A 24,387-nucleotide genomic window follows, 5' to 3' on the forward strand; every position below is an offset into this window, starting at 1 on the left:
AGAGATGTACTGGATGTGCAGAGAGTTGGAAGTTTTTCTGGCCAAGCTGACAAGCTTTCCTTTTCGCGTGTCCTCTTTTCCTCCCTCCTCCCCACAAACAACTCGTGGTCGGGCAGGAATTGCTTGTGCTTAGAAACCTTTTGACCATGTTAGGATGAAATATGTCTTTGCAATGGCAGAAACTAGGGTGGTGATGCGCCTCGAGCTATTATAGATGCCAAGGACAAGCCTTGCAATCCTTGCCTCCACCTGGGATGGGCCTGGGTCCAACCGTGATGAACATAAGATGTAACTAGAACGCACAGTGCTTAGGGACCAGGACCTTTCTGGCTGCTCTTCGGGCACCATCAGCAGTCTAGAGGAGGAGGCAAAAGTCAGTGTGGAGAATCCCCTCCCTGCAGCCACACCTCCATGCAGGAATAGCTCCCAGATCCCTGAACCGAGCCTTAGGGTCCGTCTGGAGTTGCTAGTGCCTGATAAAGAGCTTGGGTCCCAGTTGCTGGTCTGCTGGCAACTGAGGGGGTCTCACTGGGGCTCCCGGGAGTCATTTCTTTACCACCGTTATTCAGTGTGGCAGCCATCCCAAGCACGAAGCCAAATGTTCACTTCTGTACGGGTGGACTGAGATGTTCAGTGAAGGGAAGCCTGCTCAACATCATGTGCGCTTGGGGGGTTCCTCTGAGGGAAGGGAAAATGTCAGTGAGGTTTTCTTGGCTCAGCAGTTTTAGATTCCCCTTCTCTTGTTAGAGCAGTCTTAGGCTTCTGTGAATGTCACTGCCCTGGGAGACCTAGCTATGTTCGCGGTAAGGAGAGAAGAGAAAGGCAGCTTAGCTGACATCAGGACAGAAATAGTGTAAATGTGCACAAGCCTGGAGCTGAACGGTAAAAAGACTCACTCTACTTCATCGCCAGCAGAGTGTGTAGTGGCTGAGGGAGGACAAGGCGAAAGGACCTAACAGAATCGACCATTTGAAGCACTTCAAATGTCGCTTGCTTAATGAAGGGTTCAACAGGTGGGACAGGGAGCTACCTTTTTTAAAACTAAGTAACTGGGTCTCTAACTGCTTAGGAAAACCTGCCTGACCACACAGCAAAAGGGAAAAAACGTACACGCATTTGATCTTAATAACAGACTAGAATAGCATTTGGAACCAGCTGTCAGCTCTCCTACTTTGTATGTATGACCGTGTGCATGTGTGTGCTAGGTGTGTTCTTGGCTGTGCTGGTTATGGCTCTGGGAGCTGGTCCGTGAAGACCAGCATCTCACCACTGAGCTCCATCCTCAACCTTCTCCTATGCTTTTCTCATCTCGGGACGACAAGTGTGAGTGCTCTGTGGGGCTTGTTATGCTAGCTTATTTAATGAACAGTAACCCAAAACAGTTGCTGCATGTTCAGCATAGTAACAGATTTTAAGTTCTGGTGGCCTTCCCCGCCCATAAAATTATTTAGCTTTGATCAGTGGTTGACTGAGTTGTGTGCAGAATTCATGGACACAGTGGACTGACTGTATGTGCCTTAAGTTGGTCTCTCAGGTCATCCTATCTTGAGACATTTTAATTATATACATTTTTTATTTGTAACAAAAAATATATGTGTATACACATATATATTTTAAAAAACCGTTGTGAGGTGTGGCTCAGAAAGCAGAGTCACAGCGGTTCTTGCCTGTGGGGTGTCACCTCCTTGGAGGTTGAATGACCCTTTCACAGGGATCGTACATCAGGTATCCTGTAAATAAGATATTTAAATTACAATTTATGACACTAGCAAAATTATAGTTATGAAGTAACAATGAAAATAATTTATGGGTGGGGAAGGTGATTGGAACATGAAGAGCTGCATTAAAGGGTTTGAGCCTTGAGGAAGGATGAGAAGCACTGGGTCAGAGGATAATTCATCTGGAAGCCAGCTCTATCCTTCAGCCTTGTGGGGCTGAGGATGAAGCTCCATTCAGCAAGCTTAGTGCTAGGTGTGTTTGCCTAGTAAGCCATTTCACCACCCAGTAAATGTATTGTTCCCTAGTAGGCTTACTGGGAATATGTGCTACTGAAATGCAAATTATTCAGAGGACACTCCAACCGTGAAGATTCACTCTGAGCATTAGTTATATGCATCTGAACCCTATGCAGACTTCTGCATTGACCATTTCCACTTAGGTGACCTACCCAGAGTGCTCCTGGGGGCCCTGTTTGTGTCTGGTAGACGTCCATGCTCTCTTATATCTGTCTTGCCATATTTGCAACTGCATTTGTTTTCAGAGCTAATGAAAAAATGCTTTTAAAAAGTTTTAAGCCTTATGTTGGTAGTTTGGCTGTTTATTCAGTTGCACAGTTGTCCCTGAGATAACTATGAGTACACATACCAGGTTACCTAAGGCCTTGGGGCTGATTCCTTCGAGGGCCATTTACAGAGTGTAAAACATGCCGTTAAGAAACTGGGCAAATGCATAATTGGACCTGCCCAGGTTATAGTCTAAAGACAAAGACAATGGGAGAAGCTGTAATGGCCATAAAGAAGTGTGTGATAAGAAAAGCACATTGGGGGGGGGGGGAGCAGAAGGAAGTGGAAGAGGAGGGGAAGGAGGAGGGAGAGGAGGGGAAGGAGGAGGGAGAGGAGGGGAAGGAGGAGGGAGAGGAGAGGGCGTGCTTTGGGAGGAAGAGTTTTCTCAAGTAGTCTTCAACTGAAAATCAAGCTTCAGAGAAGTGATCCAAGAGGTGGGTCAGGAAGAAAGCTTTCTAGGTCAAGGGGATGGTGCGTGTGGTTTAGACATAAAGGGATCTTGCCAATGAGAAACCACCAGTGTTTATGACCTTACAGATTAGCACAAAGCCCTGAATTCAGGAAACACACCAAACAGATGAGGCATTAAACCTTTATAGTTTTGAGATAACTCAGACACAGCCCTTATGAAGGTGGTAAAGCAGACTATAAATAAGGAGGTTCTGGAAAAGCCAATGGGGACCCTTCCAAGGAAATCCCCTAGGGTGTGGCTATGTTTGAGCTTTGTGCCACACTGACGACTCATTCTAGTCGGGAGACCTGGGTATGGATTAGCTTTTTGTTTGAGAACATGGACACACAGTTATTAGCTTTCAGATGTTGGGTCGCTAGGACTTAAGATGCCCCTCCTCTCGCTTCCTTTGGCCTTCAGGACTGTGATAGAAGCATCCTCCAAGTAGTAGGGGACTATGAGCTTGCTTTCTCATTATCTACCCCACAGTTGTCTTACACCAGGAAAATGATAACAATGGAGTCTCTGAAGGTCAATAAATCACTGTTTTATGAGGCCCTGGAAAGGGGAGTTCCAGACACAGCTCTCTCTAGAGAGTGCTGTTTTGAGAAGGTGTAGAGTGAACTTTATCTGCTGTGGAAGTATCAGAAAAAGTCCCTTGTTGAATTTTCCTATTTTAGGAGTGCAAAGGGGAAAAATGAGCCATTTTCCCGCTTCAGGAGTTTGACGGATTCGAGGAATGTCTGTGCTTTTCTCCTGTAATGTGAGTCCCTGATAGTCCTCGTTGTCCAGCTATTTCATGCTTGGCATCTCCTTCTGACCCTGCTTGGCTTCTCTTCTGCTTCCTGCAGCTTTCTGTTCTTCGCCTACAAGGGCATCCGGCTGCCTATAAGTCCCTAGCTTTACCACTGTGTGTCCCTAAGGGACGAGCTTCTAACCTGGGCAGTTTTTCCTTCTGCAACTGCATCCTTGCCCGAGTTTACTGTAGGCTTCTCTCTGGGTGCTTGAGTATCCACAGCTAGAAAGACAGTTTGAGTTCAGCTCACACTGTTTGCCGGCAAACACTGAGGCCAGAGGAACCAGGAAGGAGCTGTGGGCTCCTGCCAACAGGCTTGGTCCCTCGGAAGTTGGTCAGGTGCTTTGAAGTTGGAAGTCCTGTGGGTATTTTTCTGTCCTGATTCTGGGAGATGATTGAGGTGTGTTTCCTGCCAGTGTTCCCTTCCAGGCCCCATCCCCACCCCACCCCCATTCCTCACCTCTTCCCCTCCCCCCCCACTCCCAGTGCTCGCAGTCTACTGTTCTCACAGCAGCACGTTCCCATTCTGTCTGAGAAGCCACCCAAAGAACCCCCAGTCAGCATGTAGAAACACATTCTTTTCAGCTGTCTGATGACAACTTTATATCTGCTTTCGTTCTGGGGGCTGCTACACGAAGCATGGGCATTCAGCTATGAGCAGGGAGGGGAAGTGTGTTAAACGCACGCATTTAATATAGCAAGATCAACACCCCTACCACTTAGACACTGTAGCAGGGTAAAAGAAACAGATCGAAGGACAAAGCCTCCTTAGGAGACCAGAACTGCCGTCATGTGAAGACAGCAGAACATTTTCAGGGTCGAGCAACCCAACCTGAAGTGGATGCTAGGGAAGAGACGACAGTGGCCGCTGAGTCTGTCTTCTGGGGTGGTCAGTAATGGAAGGAAGGAGGCTCATTGGTGTTGTGTTTTCTGGAAATCTAGAGGCCAGCGTTCTTGAATTCAAGGGCGGGCGCTAGGCAGTGAGAGAAGGCATAAGGCAACTCTCAAGACTTTAAGTGTAAGCAAAGTCGTTCAGATATAATCTTGCTACTCGTGATCTGGAGAGAGACCTGACCAGATTTGGGTGTCAAGGGGAGGGGTAGCCAGGGCTGGTGTGGGCCAGCAGAGAGGCCTCTGCCTTGGTTCAAGGAAGAGCTAGAGAAGGCTCAAATCAGGTCAGGGCAATGGTGAGAGAGGAGTTGAGTGCAGGGGCGATTTTAGAGCTGCTAGCTCTGCCTGTGGTGCGGGGGCAAAAGATGCTTTCAGACTTATTAAGACAGCAAGCAAGCAGCAGGGCAGAGGCTAGGCAAACAGCAAGCCACTTGGATCCTATCTTTTGCAACTTAGAAGGACTTGGTACAAACCAAAGCGTTTCATGTGAAATTGGACTTTCCTTTTTTTTAAAAAAAGGTGACATTTAAAGAGTTGAATTGTAGCATATACAACCTAGAACTGAGGTTCCCCCATAAACATCTAGAGACCCAAAACCCACATAGCTGGGGGCATATGTGTGTTCTGGAATCTACAGAGTCATTTCCTGCCCTAGGGGTGTCTTAGGATGAGACGGGCAGGATGAAGGCCCCACGGTGGAAAGAAGAGACAGAGATAGGCAGAGTGATCTCCCGAGGGCACAGCATCCTAACAGGTGTGACGTGACCCCTGTCTCCCGGCAGCCCTAGGGCCATCACCTGCCTCCTAAACATTGTTGGACAAGGATGTTTATATTGGACCAGGACTCTCGGTTGTGCTGTCCTTTTCCTGGCAGGTTGCTGTTGCTTTCCTTTCTGCCTAGCACCTCCCAGATTCCACTAAGAAAAAAAACTCTTAAGCCAGCAGGTGATAGGGAAGTCCTTGGCAAGCTTCAGGAAGAACTGACAAAAACAAAACAAAAAAACCAAAAACCAAAAACAAAAACAAAAACAAAAAATAAACCTTTTCAGCTCACCAGAGAAATGAAACTAATTCTATTACCCCCCACCCCCCTTACAGTGTCAGGAGCCACTTCCTTGAGCTGGCAGAAATCTGAAGACATTCCCTTTAAAATGAGGAAGAAAAACTCTGGCTTTTGATGAATGTGCCGCCTAAACTGAGCAAACAGGGAAATGGGTGTGGCCTTGCCTACAGTCTGCAAGCTTGGCAAGCTCAGCTAGGCCAGGATTTTTTTCTGTCTTCCAAGTGGGAAGTGGACTACTTCCGTATACTTTTAATTATATATCTTATTTTACTTTACTTAATTTTCCTTCTCATGTAATGTACATGTGTATACAGTACATGCACACATGTATGTGTACATGCAGGCCAGAGGAGGACATTGAATATCCAAATTATCAGTCTCTGCCTTATTCTTTTGAAACGTTTCCCACTTACCCTGGAGTGGGGTTGGCAGCCAGAAAACCTAATCAATCCTTTGTTTTTCAACTTCACATTTGCAGTGTTGGAGGTATAGACATGTGAGGTCCTGCTAGGCTTTATTACTTGGTGCTGGGCTTTGAACCCAGGTTCCCATGTTTATGCAGCAAACACTGACCCACTGAGCCATCTCCCCAGACCCTCTCTTATTCCTTCTAGCTAACTAAGTTGGGTAGTTAGCACCCAACTTGAAAGTGCTTATAACACAGCAGTTGCCAAACCCATGTCCAGGCCCCTTAGCTTCTCTTTTTATCAGACCCGGTTAGATCAGCAGGGTAACAGTGTTTTGTTTGTAAAGCGTGGTGGAGTTATCCACATCTGTACCCACCACCTTGTGCCATGTTTAAACCTTCCCAGCTCTGGGGAACTTCCAGAGAACACATCTAGCTCCAACAAGTCTCCATTGACCCTATTCCCCAGATTTGCTCTCTAATGGGTCAATGTCTTCTTTATTTGCTCGAGATTGTTCACGTGACACCATCTTCTGGCCTATGTGTGTGCAGCAAGTATGTGGACCCACACTCACATGCCCTAGCATGCATGGTAACATATATACACAAATAAATCTCAAAATTAAAGGTGTAAAATGATTAAGGAAGACATCCAATATTGATCCCTGGCTTCTGTGTGCACCTGTGTTCACACACACACACACACACACACACACATACACATACACATACACACACACACATGCACGCACACACGCACATATGTATGCACACACGAATGGCTAGACAGAAATGAACTTGTTTATGTTCTGGAAGATCATTTCTTGGGTCTGTGTTCTCTAGTAGAGAATGTGTTTTTTGAGGAATTTCTGGATGTGTTTATTAACAGAAATGAAAATGTCCTCTTTTAAGGCCACAAGAGATAAAGGTACTCATAGTGCCGTCAACCCAGGCTCTGTGTGCCAGTTGATCCCTGACTCACAAGGAAAAGAAGTGTGACTCACAGAATCCTCCCGGCTACTTCTTCAGGCACAGGCACCCCTGATTTCTCTGCCCCTCAACACCAGAAGCAAACTGTGCTAAGCCATGATGACTCTCCCCTTCTGCCACCCCCAGCGCAGGCCACATTCCCTTCACACTCACAGACCAAGACACCTGTAGTGACACTGTATACCAGCCCTATTGACCCCCAACCTACACACACACACACACACACACACACACACACACACACACACACACACTTGCATTACCCACTGCCACTGCCTGCTAGACTTGAGGTTAGATCTAAGACCTCACATAGCCTTCTGTCAGGGGGAAATGTCTGGGCTCATGAGTTTTTGGAGGAAGTTAAATTACATTTCCCAAGGTTCTTTGTGCCTTCATCTTATAATTACAATGAGTTTGAGTACACCCTCTGGGCTCATTCCCCTCCATTGACAACTGGACTGGATTTAGAGTTTCTAGGCCTGTATCTGGGCACTTGTATGAGAGAAGTTGCAGAGAGTACCAGAAGATGGGCACTCCCTAACATGGGCAGCACAGTCTACACTTGGAGGCCACTGTCCCCAGCTCTGCCTCTCAGCCCATGAGATGGACTGACTGCCATGTTCTCAGCCTCAAAGGCCATCTGAACTGTGATGGAAAACGAATCTTCCCCTTTGCGTTGTCCTGTCAGGTGCTTTGTTAAGAATAGTGATTCCAAGGAGCTAACACAACTCCTTTGACCTGGGGCTCTGTATTGATGTCTGTGTATGGTGTACACTGTCCTCCATCACTGACACTTTGTTTTAGTTCCTTTAAAGGCATTCTCAGGGTAGTATGTGGGGGATGTGGAGAGAGAACACATATAGAGAACAATAGGTTCCCTCTCGGTCCCTCAATTCTCTCGGACTGGCTGATGCCCATGAGGATGACACAGGTGCTATGACAGAGGAAGGTGAGATGCAGGCAGGACAATCATGTTCACTGTGGCAGTATCTAGGCTTGAACACAACTGTGCCTCAAAACTCACCCCATTAATTTCTAATGGTCAAACACTTTGAGATTGAAAAGACAATCTGTGAGAATACTGAAGACCAAGATATTGGGACCTGATCTATCTGTAAAAATTACAAGTGGCCAAAGTCCCAGAATACATAGCTAGTGAGCATGACTGTACAGAGCCTGTATTGTACATGTAATACCACTGTATTACATGTACACTTTGTCTCTTATGTCAACAGACATGTACATACCCAGATTCCAGGGGCTTGGGATGGTCAGGAGTGGCCCAGTGAGAATACTTTGGGTATATCTTAATGGACTCTGTGGAAACAGAGTACTGGAAGGCATAGTCCAAGCATACACATTTCCAGGAGGTAAAAAATTGAAAAGCAATCATAAAATATCAAAGAAATTAGAACAGGGGAGACACCAGGTGGTAAGACCACCCAGCCAGCCCGGTAGGTGAAGAGAAAGCAGAGTTAAGCAAAATGATCAAGATGAGCAATTTCACATCTCTGTTTAGAAGCCTATATGACCCTGGAAGTTTGAGAAAGAGCATAAAGTTGCTGGGAGAAATGTATAGGTCAGAGGCCAGACTGTGTTCCAGATGAGGAGTCCTGGGCCAGGCTGCTAAGAGAAAGGCAGGTCTGAGCAGGTGTGCAAGGCCCTAGGAGTCTGGAAAGGCTGGTCTTCAGCTTGGTCTTTGATGGCCCCCTGACCCGTCATTCAGATCACCAGTTTAAGAACATAAAGTCTCAGGTCTCCTCCAAATTTTCTGGATCAGAATCTGCAACTTCATGATTTTCATGTGACCATCCACGAATTGGAAGAGATCTGAATTTCACCCTGGGGTCAGGAGCAGCAGCACTGGTGTGGACAAGTGAGGCAGTCCCTTCTTTGGCCCCCAACTTGATGCATCCCTAGAATGGAAGAAAGGCCTAGAAGCATCCTGGGTGTCAGTGGGCCGCTGAGCTCCTAGAAGCCAAGCAGAGAAGTCATTGATTTTTACGGCATAGGAAAAGTTTTCATCTCAAATAAAATATTAAAGAAAGCAATCAGAGAGTGGCAAAGGAGAGAAAAGGTCAGCTCTCCCACCAAGAGGATAAAGGAACACTCGTGGGCCCCTGGGAAGCATGTCCAGCTCTCACACCAGGAGGATAAAGGAGCACTCGTGGGCCCCTGGGAAGCATGTCCAGCTCTCACACCTAGAGGATAAAGGAGCACTCGTGGGCCCCTGGGAAGCATGTCAAGTGAAGCATAAGTCCAAGCTCCTGATCATTGTGTTTCAGAGACAACCTTCTTTGAACAGTCTTCCGGGTATCCCACAGCTGAGAACTTTGTACTCTTCATCTCTCTGAAAAACAGAGAAAACTGAAAGTTTTGAACTGTCAGGATTCTTCTTTTTCTCCTTGGGCCATTTATTTTATTATCAAGGAGTAGAGATATTAAAAGCACAGTACAGAATGTAAGAAAGAAGGTTGAGCAGAATCAACAGATCTTTGATAAGGGTCTGCCGGTCTTTTTCTTTAAAGAAGTGTCTCTGAAGTGAGAGTGGTCCAGGGCAACAATACTGATAGGTCCAATAAAAATCACCTTTCAGAGTAATATATAAAGCCAATAGGGTAGCAAAATGGTGACTGTGTGTCTTAATTACTTTTCTACTGCTGTGATTAAATACCACAACCAAGACAATTTATAAAGGAAAGCATTTAATTAAGGGCTTGTTTACAGTTTCAGAGAGTGAGTTTATGACCATCATTGTGTGGAGCATGGCAGCAGGCAGACAGGCATGGTGCTAGAGAAGTAACTGAGAGCTTACACAGTGAAGACAACTGTGAGGCACTGAGAGAGAGCTAAATGGAATGGAGTGGGCTTCTAAAGTCTCAAAACCCACCCCCACTGACACACCTCCTCCAATAAGTCCATACCTCCTAATCCTTCCCAAACAGTTCCACCAACTGGGAACCAAGTTCAAACATATGAACCTATGGGTGCCGTTCTCATTAAAACCTCAACATGATGTTAAGACTTTTGGTAGGTTACATTAACCTTTGTAAGGATTTATTTTTAAATTCAAATGTGACTTTTATCAGATTTTCTTTTCTATGCATGATATATTTTTTTTCACAAAAACATTTTGGCAAAAACATTTTGGAAATAGATGATTTTGTATTATGTGTATTTTGTCATGATTATCCGTTACGATATCAAATTTTGTGGCAATTTGTCTTAGTCTATTTTGTGTTGCTACAAGGAAATGATTGAGTCTGGGGAACCCTGTATGGAAAAAGATTCACTTAGTTCATGGTTTTGGTAGCTAGAAAGTATAGCTAGCATGACAAGTGCCCCGTTGGCTGTGTCCTAGCAATGTAGATGGCATCCCATAGTCAGGAAGTGCTCAAAATCAGTGAGGATCAAGTGTGTTCAGAGGAGGCCCAACAGCAGGAGAGGAAGCAAGAGACCCAGAGACCCGGAAGAGCTCAGCTTTGCTTTTGTAACAACCTTAATCTGTTCCCATAAAACCCAAACCACTTAGGGAACCAGTGTTAGTGTCTTCACAAATGCTGCCAGACTCACCCTCTTCCCACGAGAAAACTATACTGGAGAATAAAGCTCTACTGGAGAATAAAGCTATACTGGAGAATAAAGCCCCAAATGGGTTTGGCAGGAACCAATCACCTTCACACCATAACCCGAAGGAAAGCTGTGATTCGTGCCTGGTAAAGAAAATGACACCACACGCCTGTGATATGCAGAGTGATGGTGACAGCTAATGTGCTCTTAAAACAAGGACACACATTCCCGATATAGAGTCACCAAAGAGATGCCAAGAAAGGCTTCTGGTGAAGGTGCAGCCTTGGTTACAATTGGTGACCCCAGGAGATGGCAAGGTCATGGGTGTCTGCTAAGAGTGTAGTAGAAATGAAGTGAGTCAAGCTATGAATGCAGCCGTTGGGAGAGCTGGAGAACTGAGCCATCTGCCCGTGGGAGGCCAGAAGATCATGAGTGAGTTCCAGGTGTTGGAATCTGGATTTATACTGTGGTTTTAATTAAATCTGATTGTTTTTATGCCTGGCTTTTTCCATTTTGCAATATGAAAACTATGCATTTTATTATTGTTTTAAGGAGCCCACTACTGAGAGATGTTAAATTTTTAAAGAGACCTTAAAGATTTTAAATGTTGAATTTTTTAAAGACTCTGGGACTTTTAGAGTTGTACCGTATTTTATATTACAATACCAACATGAAGTCTTGTGTATGGTTTAACAGTGATGTGTGTGTATGTCAAGCTAACAAAGGGTAGATTGTGCTCGTTGATTTTATTGTCAACTTTAAACAACCTGGATTCACCTGGGAAGGAGGCTCTGTGGTTGTGTCTGTGTGAGATTGTCTTGATTAGTGATTAATGCCACTGTGGGTGGCACAGTCTCTAAGCAGATGATCCTGGGCCACAAAAAAACCATGAGCTGAGCATAAGTTTGGGGAGTGAGCTAGAGAACAAGCCCGTAGGCACCATTCTTCTATGGTGTCTGCGTCCATGTTTCTGCTTTGAGTTCCTACTTCTCTTGATGATGGACTGTGTCCTTAGGAGTTATAAGCTGAAGTAAACCCCTCCCTCTTCCAAGTCGCTTTTGGTCACGGTGCTTATAGCAACAGAAAGCAAACTAGAATAATATACATATGACTATTATAAAACAATAGCAGAAAATAACAAAACAAATGGTTGAAGATACAAGGGAAGCTTGGAACCCTTTGCTGGTGTGATGTAAGGTGGGACAGGCCCCATGGGAACTCTTCAGAAATCTACGCCTAGAATCATGTGATTCATGATTTGTGATGATGTGATTTCCAGCTACACTCCCAAAAGATTGAGAACACACTCAACTACACTTGTGTGCCATTGTTCTTCAAAGCATTGCTGACTGTAGCCAAGAGGTAGAAAAGACCCAAATATACATCACCAGATGGGTGAGTAAGCAGAATGTGGCATGCCCATATGGTAGAATATTATCTAGTCATATAACTGAGGTTGCATACACGATACAATGTGACAAGCCTTGATAATATACTGAGCGACACAGCCAGACGCGTAAGAACAAACACTGTGTGTTTCCATGTCTGTAGAAGACATTGTGAGGCAGGTCTCACAATGAGGATGAGGAAGAGGAAGAGGAAGCAGTATTTTATGGTTATACTGGTCCTCTCTGGGAAGATGAAAATGTTCTGGAAAAAGGCAGACTTCACAGTTGGACACTGTTGGAATTATAGTAAGTGGCAATGACTGCGCACTTTAAGTGGTTAAAATGGCAATGGAAAACTTTATTTTGCCATGATTAACTTTTATAAAAACTTTATTTGCATTTACTTTATGCTGACTTTATTTCTATGTCCTAAGTCTTGTTTACATTCAATGACTGGAGACTCCTTGTCTAAACCTTTCAGTTCAGCATGATTCTCTGCATTCTACGCATGTGTAGCATTCTTTTTGGGTCACCAACCCTGTGTCCATCCCACTGTTTGGCCTGGCCGCACCTACCTAGTCTACCATTTTAGCACCCAAATGGCACATACCGCTTTCTAAAAGTCACACCTTGAAGATACCTGGTGGCTTTTCAGGTATCTATGTCCTTGATGGTCTGGGAAGATTCACAGACGTTCTTAAAGTGAACATGAAGATTTGAACCTCTCAGTGTGCATGATTTTGTATGGATATTTAGGTCAAGAGAGTGGTGAACCATCTTCATTAAGCAACTCAGGCTGCTTCATAAAACACACTTGCCTGTAAGTTATGCATGAGGTGCTTAGGACACCAAAGGAAGGACAGGCACAACAGTCAGCTCCTGCAGGTCATAATGGAACACAGCCATCACTACTGGAATATTTGCTCTAGCCAACCTTTGCTCTCTGATCCTCCCTCTCTCAGAGCTCAGGATCCTAATTCTTTAGGTCTGCCACCAACTCGCTGCCTGTTATGTCTTAGCAACCTTTATGATGCGATTCGAGAAGTTACTCAAAAGAAGAGACTCTCCCTCTCCCGCATATTGCCTTTGCCACCCTTCCCTGGAAGGCCAAGTATCCTGTGCATTCTCCTAGATCCAGGCTCAGTCCTGCATCTGTCCTCCGCATCAGCATCCGTTTCCCTCCTCCTGCTTCCAGCACATACCTATCCAGAGAAGGTTCGAACTCCAATCAGCAGTGCCTGGACCATACTTTTTTTTTTTCACCTTTCCCTCACATCTTGGGCACTTGGTGGGGTTTAGTGGATCTCTCCAGTGCTTGGTTGTTGTGGGGAATCTCTGCTAGTTTTCTGTCCTGCCCTGTGCCTGTGTCTACCTGGTAATAAAGCTTTGTGAGGGCAGAGACAGGCCTGCCTGTCATTTAGTCACTATTTTAGTCAATATTGGGAGCTCAGCACAGATGCCTTTAGCCATGTGATGTTTAACAGATTATAAAAGAGAAGGTGATCTCTTGCTAAATCCAGACGAGATCAAACACAGACATAAAAAAAACAAAATTAAATTAAAAAACAAAAATAAAACAACAACAACAAAATGGTCTTTTCTTATTACTTGTAGAGAGAATAAGTAACCGATTGCCCAATCCCTCTACTGGACCAGTCTGTATGTGGGGAGAAATCGGCTCTGTAATTCTCAGTGCCCCCAGTAGGAGCTGTGTAGCCAGGATGGAAGGCCTCCAATCTGAAGGCTTGACGGTCAGCCCTGGACACACATTCATCAAAGGCATCTGGTTAAATAATCTACGATCAGGGTTAGCAAGGGTCATCATCTGCTTCACAGTCTTCTCAAACAAACCAAGTTTATCCTTTCAAACTGTACTTGGCACAAATACTTGAGTCACCCTTGAGCAGGAGATTTTCATTCAAGAGCTGTGAGTCAAAATGTATTTATTTGAAACGGATTACTTTTTGAACACTCAGGGAGTGGTTGAATCCTCTGTATTTTGGGGGTTTGTGGATGGAAGCCAGAGCTTTGCCGTGCTAGGCGAGCACCCTCTTACCGCTGTGCCCCATCCCCAGCCCTCGCTTTCTCTTTCTTTCTGAATCTACTTCTTTTGTGGCTTCTCTTTTGTACCAGCCTGGAACAACCTGGGGCTTGATGGTCTCTCGGTAGGGTGAACATTGGGAGCACTCGGTGATCTCCAAATGCTTCCCTGATCTCACTGTGGTGGGTTGATGGCATGGTTTCCATTGGGGTGTCTTCAACGCTTTTCAGAAATGTGAAATTCAGTTTTTGTTTATACAAAAGAAAAGTGAGTCTTCTATTTTCTCCACATCTGTAAGACTGAGAAATTGACCTAAAAAGTTTACTTAAAGCGAGACCATCTAGCCGGGGATCTGGTCATAACTTGATCATTGTCTTTTTAACAAGGTTCAAGAACAGATAGAATGGAGCAGCAACTTTATCAGCAGATGTACTGGGTAAACTCGTGCCCACACCAAGTTACTCTCACAACTGACTGAACTCCAGACACACAATGACAGAAGTGACTCGGGCCACTCGGGAGGATCTCTGGGAGACATGTCACAGCTCAACCTCATAAAGCTACATCCCCCTCTTTTGTAATCATGCTTTCTAAGGCAGGAGTCTTTGCCCAGGTCGTGTCTGGTTTTACAGCCCCTGTCTTCTGGAACCATGTTAAAATAAAGGAAGCAAGTACACACAGGGACACCGTCAAGCCTTTAGCCTTTTCTTTCATACCTCTGGTGACACGCCTTTCTTTTGTCTGAGCAGGAAGGAGTGGGTGGAGGTAATGTTTACTGACCAAGTCTGCTCAGGTGTGCAAGGAAGCACTCGTCTGTGGCAATCAGGCCCAATCCGAAGGTTGTTAAGCAATCCTGTTCCCACCATTACTGGAAAGGGCAGTTTCTGGACCATCACTACTGGCTTTTGTGGAGTCACTGTTGAGGTTTATTGCATCCAACTTTCAAGGCAGCAGGATGGACAGAATTATGAACAGTGTTGTTCAGAATTTTTTAATTTTTGGCTTTTTGGTCCTCAAATTATAGAAATGTGACACTCGGCATTGTTCTGTCCAGACCAAATTGGAAGTCCATTCCAAGACCACCAAGCATGCCCTCTTGGAGGCCAGGTAGGCCTCTGTCACCATACCCCCCTGCTCCATTGTGGGTTCTCCAGCCAGTCTCACAGTCTCTACATCTGGTCAGATTTGATACTCATCCTATCTAACTTCTGGGCTACAGAATCATTAATCATCTCCATTTCCTTTTAAAAAAATTTAGATAGAAACTATGATGGTGGGATGCCATCCTTGCACTTACAGAGGTGTGACTCCCAACGGAGTCCAGTTGCCAGCCAGGATAAGCACCTGTCTGGCCTTCCAGAGGCTGGGCTCCATCCCTAGCATGGCACAGAATACAGACAGTCAAGCAAACACAGCAACAGCAAACCAAAAGGCTAGATGAAACTCCCAGAGGAAGCCTCTAAGAAGGCCAACCTGGAAGGCCACCTGGCCACGGCAGGTGGAGAGTGTGTGCTGTCTTATCAATAGAACTGCTTGGGAGGGAGACACTTTGTCCTCTCTGGCTGTCTCCTCGGCTAGCAGAGGAATAGATAGCAGAAAGAAATGAGGAATGAGAGCAGCAGCCAGCTTATCTTTAATCCCATCACTTGGGAAGCAGAGGCAGGCAGAGCTCTGCGAGCATCTGGGCCAACACGATCTATGAATGAATAAAGAAAGAAAAGGAAAGGACATAGAGAAATACAAAGGAAGGACATGGACGTAGGTTTGGTGGAGGAAAAGTTTGTTATAGGTAGCCAGAGATAGGGACATCTGGGAGAGTCCAGACTGAGCCAGGCCATGTGAGAAGAGGGAGGGGAGAGCCAACCAAGAGGCCAGGAGGGTAAAGAATAGACAAAAAGGGCCAGGCAACCAAAATGGCTGGATTATATAGGTGCTGCAAGAAGACAGCCTAGCCTCTGGCCTGGAGACGTTTAGGGTAAGGGGATATGATATGCCAGTCATTCCAAGTAACAGATATCGACTGAGGGATGCTGGGAGAACCTGGTGGCCAGTCTGCCTCGATGGTAATGGGCACTTCAGTGCCTTTTGTCCTGGGTTTGAGACCTGACAGTCTACACAGTGAGTTCCAGACCAATCATGGTTAAACAAAGAACCAGCCAAAGAAAAGGAGAAATGTAAGCGTTTGTGTGTGGGCTGGTCACATTGTAAATGCTGACTGTGGTGCTCTGTGAAGGTGGGGGGCAGGGGGGAGGTGCTTCAGGAAGAGGACTCTCTCAAAGCAGAGCCATTCACAGCAGGATGTTCTTCACTTATCTGCATGTGCTCTAGTGATTTGTTTGTGTCTTATTGGGTAGGATCAGTCCCAATAGTGCCTGGAGAGGATTTTTTTAAACTTTTATTTATAATTTTGTATGTCTGGTGTGGCGGGTGCACTGCTCAGGCATGGAGGGTGGAGGATAGTTCTGGCCTTCCACCTTGGTGTTGGTTCTGGGCATGGACCCTCATGGAGTCTACGGAAGGGTTTTTCCTTCCAAGATCAGAAGGACAATGAAGCAAAGTGTTATTTTCTCAATTTCTCTTAAAAAAACAAAACAAAACAAAACAAAACAAAAAAGAGTTTCTCTTTAAAAAAAAAAAGCAAAAACAAAAACAAAAAACCTACATGGTTTAGTTCAACCATAACATTTAGAAATTTGATGGCCTCCTTTCTGAAATTATGACCAAATTCTCAAATGTAGTCACAGATGGATGACATTTTATAAAACACAGTCTATGGAAAAACCCCTGTCTGTCCTGGGTGAGGTTCTTTCCCACTGACTTGACAGCGAGGGTCAAGCCTCTTTCTGCAGCGATCTATGCCAGTGTGAATTTTCTCTGGACCAAGAAAGCAATTTTAGTACCCATAATGACTTTCCCTACAGTTGGGCTGGTTGACAGCCTGAAAAAATAGAAATTTAAGACAGCCCTCCCACGAGATTCTATACACAGGTCCTCCTGGCTTTCTGACAGAAACGCGTTTCTTCAGCTATGGCTTTATGGCTTTATTGCACAAGGCCATATATCTACAGTGATTTATAAAATGTTTATTCCACTTCTTTATTTAGTGTGTGTATGTGTGTAGGGACACAGAGGACACTTGGAGGAGTGGTCCTCTCTTTCTACCACATGGCAATCAAACTCAGGTCACCAGGCTTGGCGACAAGCATCTTTACACACTGAGCCACCTTGTGGCCCCCAGAAACTTAATTATCATTTATTATCTCTTCCCAATCCTTGCACAGACTGTGGGCATATTTCTTCTAGAAGGTTCTGTCAGTTGTTAAGCCAAATACCAGCCTGTCTGCTGTGAAACAAACGCACACAAACCAAGAAAAGGCACATGGATTGAGACAGGAAAGCCTAAATGGAATCTACCATCCAGCTATGGTCGCTCGTCTGCATGCTTGCTATATTCAGATTCTAATATTCATTGCGAGGTCAGAGGCAGTATTATTTTTTAAAAAGTTAGTAGACGTTTGATATATAAACTGAATACAATTTTCTAGTTTATCAATTATAGTACAGCCCTCTCAATACACCTCCTGGTGGGTTTTTTTTTCCTATTTTTTTTAGTTTTTAGATTTCTAAGAATGACAAGTTCTTAGAAAGTTTGTATTCCCCTAAATACCCCCAATACAAGTCACTGCAAACAGATGAGGTTCCCTAAGGTGGTAATTATGAGTGTCTCAGTCTCTCGAGTGGGTCACAGGTCACACAGTTCCTGAGTTCCAGAAGGATGTCCCCAAACAAGCAAGCGGAGGTAACCCTGGCTATCTGTAGGAAGATAAAGGGAGCAGCTGGCTGACGTGGGCGGGAGTGGGAGGAGACTCGTACTGAAGTGGACTGCTGCCTCTTCACTTCCATCACACACGGGGCTGCAGTCCTCCTCAAGAAAGGGCTGTATCGCTCGCTCCTCAAGAGGATAGAACTGGGCTTGGCCCGAGTCGCGGAGACAGCTGTGCTCCTAAAAGCTCTGACTCTGGGTTTCAGAAGGAAACGGAGCACAGTAAAAGTGGACAGAGGAAAGATCTAGAGAAGCAGTGCGTGGGCTTCTCGACCCAGTCATCCAGAAAGATTTACTTCCCAAGGCCTTCCTGCACCTTCACCAGAAAGAGCCAGCTAGCTGTAGACGTCAGCTGTTAACATTGGCAGCCAGTTGCCTACCATTCCCCGGGGGCCTCCTCAAGTCACACTGCATGAGGAAAATGCTTTTATCAAGCTATGACTTCAGTAGCATCACAACCAATAATAGCTGTCGCTTGACTACCAGGAGTGCTAGAGTCCTGCCCCAGTCCTGGAAGTGTAGGGTTGCTGCTGAGAGGGACCCTGAATGGCTGGGTTGGGCTTTGCCCACTGCTGGTGGGCAGTGCAGCCAGTGGTAAGATGGAGGACCCAGATGTTTAACTGGAAGATACCTGTGAGCAAGCACACACACACAAATACATAAAAATAAAGTAAAACTATGTCACAGTTAGCTGGATGAAGTAGTGCATACCTTTAATCCTAGTACTCAGGAGGAAGAGGAAGGCAGATTTCTGTGAATGAAAGACCAGCCTGATCTATATAGCAAGTTCTAGTGTAGCTAGGACTACATAGGGAAAGCATATATTAGGATTAAACAGCTGTGGTTCCTGTATACCTGTGGTACTACACTAAAATGATGTCTAGTATCTCTAAAGGGTTAAATTTATGATGTGTGAATTATATAATATCTTATTTTTTAAGAGAAAATGCATGTGGGTATAAAGCTATAGAAAGGAAGTGCTTGGGGGAGAGAAATGGGTTTAAAGGAATAACTTGTGAAGACCTGATTTAGAGTTGGACCCCGGGGAGGCTTTGGAAAGCAGTGATTTTTGTGTGTATGATGGAAGTGGGATAAATCCTGAGCTAGAGCTGGCCCTGGATGCTGAGAGCATCAGAGGTACATATTAGAGGTGAAATCGAGTCCATTCAGCTGGTTGATGCTCAGGAGACTGGCTGTGGAGTCCAACACAGGCAGGACCCCCATGATGCTTCTGAGCAGTTTGCTCAGCTTGCTCTGGCTCTCTGTCAAATTCCCCTAAAAAGTACCTCTCTGCGAGTGTCACCCAAGCAAAGTGTGTGCTTATCTGACAGACACTACTGCTGCTTTCTAGATGGCTCAGAAGTGATTGATAACACTTGCCGTCTGGAGTACAGCCTGCCCACACATCTTGTCATCGGTGTGCACGAGTGTCCACATCCTTAGGCTCAGACAAATCCTGTCAGATGAAGTCTGCATCAGCCACATCCAGTTTTGTTATTTGCCTCAGCTTGTCCCTCTTATGAGGGCCCCTGGGACCCAGAAACAACCAAAGCTCCCTCCAGGAAATGGAATTCTATAAAAGAAGAAAGACCAAGAGGGCCCGAGGGAGACATGGCACTCTTCTCTGCCGTTCTTGCTAAGCTCTCCCAGGCTTGCTGTGATGACCTAAGGCCCCATCATCAGGTGACTGATGGGGAACACCCAGTTAATATAACCTCTCATCAGGAGAATGATAGCAAGTCCAAGAAGCAAGCCCATGCACACCCATCCCCTCACCAGTCCTTCCCCAGGGTCCCCCACTCAGTGATCTCACTTGTCAGACCAGAGTGAGGTCAGAGAGATGCTGCCCCACACTCCACTCAAGCTAGCCCTTGGGTCGGTGTTTTCTCTATAAAACTTCTTTCATAATTGTGACATTAAGATAGCTGGCATCTTCCCAGTCCTGTCACCTCTACAGTTTACTTCCAAACTGGCTAATGGGCAGATAAACGCTTCGATTTTAACACTGACCAAGGTTAACTGTTTCTATTATCTTCCATTTCTCTTTTTAAATGTTCTTTGACAGTTTCATGCATATATGTAATGGATTCCAGTCATTTCCACCCCTTTCTACCCCCTCCCTACCGCCTGAGCATTTTCTTCCTTCTAAAGAGCATGCAACCTACTTTCATGTGTTTTTATATTTGTTTTTTTATTCTTTTTTTTTTTCTTTTTCAAGACAGGGTTTCTCTGTATAGCTCTGACTGTCCTGGAACTCTCACTCTGTAGACCAGGCTGGCCTCGAACTCAGAAATCCACCTGCCTCTGCCTCCCAAGTGCTGGGATTAAAAGGCGTGCGCCACCACCGCCTGGCGTGTTTTTATATTTGTGACCCACCAGGTTTAGTTACAGTTGTTTGCATGGACATAGGTGGGAAGTTACAGACTGGAACTTGGGTAGCTTATCAGTGGCTATATCCCTTAAAGAAAGTGACTCCCTTCGGGGGCTGAGTGTGTGGCCCATGCCTTTAATTCTAGCACTCAGGGGCAGGGGTAGGCTACAAGTTTGAGACCAACCTGGTCTGCAAAGCGAGTCCAGGACTGCCAGGGTTCTCAAAAAAACAAGCAAACAAAAAGTGACTCCCCTTCCCTAGGTATCATTTACTCTCAGGGAGGGTGGGGTCTCGCAAGCCATTCCCCTTTTCCTTGATGAACTTCGGCCCCAGTGTGGTGCAGGTCAGGTCTTGTGTGGGTAACCACAGCTACAGTGAGTTCATGAATGGGATGGCCCATGCCATGTGCAGAAGACATCCTTTGCAACACTCCTCCTCATTCTCTGGCTCTTTCCAGTCCCTCTCCCCATTGGAAAGGGTGGCGTAATGTCCCGCATAGAGCTCAGCAGCCCTCTATCCCTTAGTCTTGGTACTGCAACAGCCATGAATGCCTTCATTAGCTGTTATCTGATGGTAATAAGAAGCTCCTCTGATGAAGGCTGATGTATGGCTATATATGTGAACATTTAGAAGGCAGTTTGACCACATGTCCATTTAACAAAACAAAAAAATTTTAGGTTCTCCCCTAGAGCCTATGGTCTTTCTGGTTGCTAACTCTGAACCAAATTGACACTACCAAGCCTGAGTATCTTCCATATTCAGCAGGTCTCAAATCCAATTGGAAAGTGGTAGGTTACCTTCATAGCAGTTATTGCCACTATTGTCCTCAGGATACCTCTTGTCGGGCTTGTCTCCCACTTTTCCTCTCCTAACACAAGCTCCATCCATATGAATATTGCCTCCATCCTCCCCAGGCCTTTTTTTTAGACCTCTCTGTGTCTATTGAACTAGTTTACAAAATTGTCCCTGCCCCACTTCCCTACCTCTCTCCAGTTTCTATGTCCTCATCTGGCTGACGTTCTACAGTAGGGAGCTTACTCACCACGTCTCGGAGAACTTCTCTGCCTTTCCTCTGTGACTGTCAGGCTCATCTGCTTCCAAAGTCTGTACTTACCATTTCACAGTAAACTCCCTGGGGAGGGTCTGTAGCTAGTTCTCTGGAGCAGGCAGGAAGGCTGACACAGGGTGTGCACTCAGTGTGGGGATGTGTTCAGCTACATCTGGCTCTTCAGTTTTCTGTATTCCTGCTAACATGACCGCTTGTCACATGCCTTCTTCTCCCACTGAGGAAGGTGAAGGGGACAAACTCTAAGACTTGGTGCTGACCGTAAGGGATGTGGCCATTTTGTGTTTGATATTAGAATCATAGTGGTTTTGGAGCATGTATCAGTTACATTCATTTTTTTTTTCTGTGACCACACTGCCTGACAGAAACCACCCAAAGGAAGAAAGATTGATTTTGGCTCTTTTAGAGGGATCACTCCATCATAGCAGGGAGGGCAGTTCAGGGAGGCAGACATGTATGGTAGGATGCTTACCTCACAGCAGACCAGGAAGAGAAAGGGGAGACCCTTCAGAGGCCTGCTCTGGTGACTGACTTCTGCCAACTAGGCCTTGAGTCCTCAAGGTTCTACAAACTCCCAAACAGCGCTGCTCTCTGGAGGGTAAGGTCAAACCGTATCCCTGGAGGGAGCATGCCAGCTTCAAACAAAGAAGCCCAGGAGGGAGACAGAGGTTCTGAGCGTGCAAGCAGCTTGTCTGGATTCCATTAGGCAACACGCAGTTGGCCTTGACCCTCAAAGTACCTACAAGTCTTTGCTGTTTACACCTTTTAAACTTTGTGATATTCTGGAAGGTGAGCAGTGCCTAACAGCTTCTAACTGTCGTAGGGAGCTTATAACAGCGACTCTCCTGGTTTAATCATAGAATTGGTGTGTGGTAAGTGGAACCTTGTCCACTAGACACAAACTAGGAAGGTTGAGCAGATTCAGAAACCCCAGTAAGTTCTCATATCTGAGAATGGTAGACATTTCATCTCCTCCCGACCCAGTTCCTGTCCTGGAACACGTGACCATAACACTCCACACGAGGACTGTGACCAGTAGTCATGTAACACAGAACACAGAGTTCTCCGTACGTAGCAAGGAACACAGTTCTCCATGCTGATGAGGTCAATAAGCTTCCCTTCCCAGACATTCTTTCCTGCCAAAGGTATTTACTCTCTGGTTCACCTAAGTAACGTGTATACATCCATTTTTCCCTACCAAGAAACAGTTTGGACAAGCAAGGACTGTCTCTCTCATCAAGAACCGCTGTTGGGGGAAACCTTTGTCATATAGAGCCACTGTATGTCTCCTGCAGAAGGTCCCTCTGCCCCAGACACGGACTCTGACCCCTGAGCTAAGCAGGAGTTCCCCTCTTCCCAGGCCCCAGGCTCATCACCTGTGGGCCCCCTGCATTCTAGACTCTTTGAGATTACCAGCGGAGCCTGGGTGTCTGGGACTTAGGGAACTCCAGCTTCTGCCTCAGCCTGTGTCATTTCTCACCTGGGCTGGAACTCACATCTTAGGTTTGTAGCCAAGCACCTCCCATTTCATCGCACACCCCAGTGGCCAGGCAGAATCTCAGACCCACAGATTGGCTCATTACATCCCTGTGTCCCACTGACACAGGAGAAGTGTGGTCCCTTAGTGACACAGAAGTGGGGCCAACTTTCTAAGTGTCTTTCATGAGGAAGTTTTCAACCTTTTGCATATACATAAACATTTCCTTCAAGTTGCCCTATCGCTCTGTCACATAAGTGTTTTTAAATGTTTAAACAAGTCAAGCCCTTTGCTAAAAGGTTGGTTTTATGTGTCCTTAGAGGATATGAACTAGCCCAGGACCATGAAAAGTTTGAAGGCAGCAGCATGAGCAACTTATGTCATATTCACATGCTTTATAGAGGTACAACTGACAACTAATTTTCCTCTGCATTTACTTGTTTTGTGTGTTTGTGAATTCATATGGAGGTCAGAGAACAGATTTTGGGAACTGTTTCTATCTTTTTACCGTATGTTGCCAATCTTGTCAGCAAAGCCCTAGCCACTGAGCCGTCGTCTCTCCAGTCCTGTCCAGAAATAACTTGTATATGATATGTTCCTGACGTCACTTTTCTTTTCAGGTGACCCTCCAGGTCACTCCTCCGTGCACCCAGGAGAGGCATTACGAGTATCTCGGACGGTGTTGCAGCAGATGCGAGCCAGGTACCCTGCACATTTTAGTTTCTTTTTTTATCCTACGAGATGAAGACATCCAGAGACCTCTCATGATAGTGGTAGGTAGTGACATTTGCCCCTCAAAGAACAGAATCCGTTCCCTCAGTAGATATCACCAAAGCCAGTTTCAGAAGCTAGTCCTCAGTTTGTCCTGAGAAGGCAAGGTTTCTTAAAGTCACATCTTAGTAGAACATAAAGTGCAATTGACACTTGAAATCGTGTGCGCAGAAGTCTTATTTTGGAATAAACGAGCTGGACTTGCTTAAACCTTGACAGACCTTCCACATACCAGCCAAAGAGCGCAAGGGGGCTGGATGCCACCTTCTCCAAGTGTGGCTCAGTGTTTGCCTCCGTGGAGTCCAGCCTACGAGGTCCTCATTTTCGTTTGTTCTTGGAGACAGAGCAGAGACTTTGAGGAGAGGAGGGGAAAGACCAATCGCCTAAGGCAGTCCTCTTCTCTTGGTCTGGTTCAATGCACGGCTCAAGTTCTGCAGGACGCAGATTCATTGTAGACTTCTTCTCAGTCAGAAGATTGGGAGAGCAAAAAATGGGTGCTCTGTTGTTTATTTGGACAAACTAAGAGACTCCTGTAGTAACACAAATCCATGAGAAAGTAGCACTAGGTACAGCAAACCTGTGACTAAATATTTCAGCCAGTCGAGGCTGAGGAGCCCCCGGTACTGTGTTCACTGTCTGAAATACCCTCATCTCTATCACCCCGTCTTAGAGGGCTTCCTGGATGAATGGTCCTGGGAGTCAGATCTGGAGGTTGGTGCTCATTTCCTTATTTGTTGCCGGGGATTTAATCCAGGTTCTCACACACACTTAGCATCTTGTTGTTTTGATTGGCCCATTGTTTTGTTTCTGACTGGTATGTTGTCTTCTCAATTTAAGGAAAGTACCTGTCTTCTAAGTGCACTCTTACCTCTGACACTGTGTGTCTGCCCTGTGGCCCAGATGAGTACTTGGACACCTGGAATGAAGAAGATAAATGCTTGCTGCATAAAGTCTGTGATGCAGGTGGGTGTGTCACACTGATGAGTCACTGGGGCAGGGCG

General features: G+C 45.7%; 1 protein-coding gene across 1 annotated transcript in view; it reads left to right on the plus strand.

Annotated features, from left to right (window-relative positions):
* Tnfrsf11a (TNF receptor superfamily member 11a) overlaps positions 1–24,387 on the plus strand; it is a 56,351-nt gene that overhangs the window by 752 nt on the left and 31,212 nt on the right. The window contains exons 2-3 of the mRNA XM_031379832.1: positions 23,236–23,317; positions 24,224–24,349. Coding sequence (XP_031235692.1) covers positions 23,236–23,317; positions 24,224–24,349 — 208 coding nt within the window. The remainder of the gene's footprint in view (positions 1–23,235; positions 23,318–24,223; positions 24,350–24,387) is intronic.

The sequence above is a fragment of the Mastomys coucha genome, unplaced genomic scaffold (genome assembly GCF_008632895.1).
Source record: "Mastomys coucha isolate ucsf_1 unplaced genomic scaffold, UCSF_Mcou_1 pScaffold1, whole genome shotgun sequence".
NCBI lineage: Eukaryota > Metazoa > Chordata > Mammalia > Rodentia > Muridae > Mastomys > Mastomys coucha.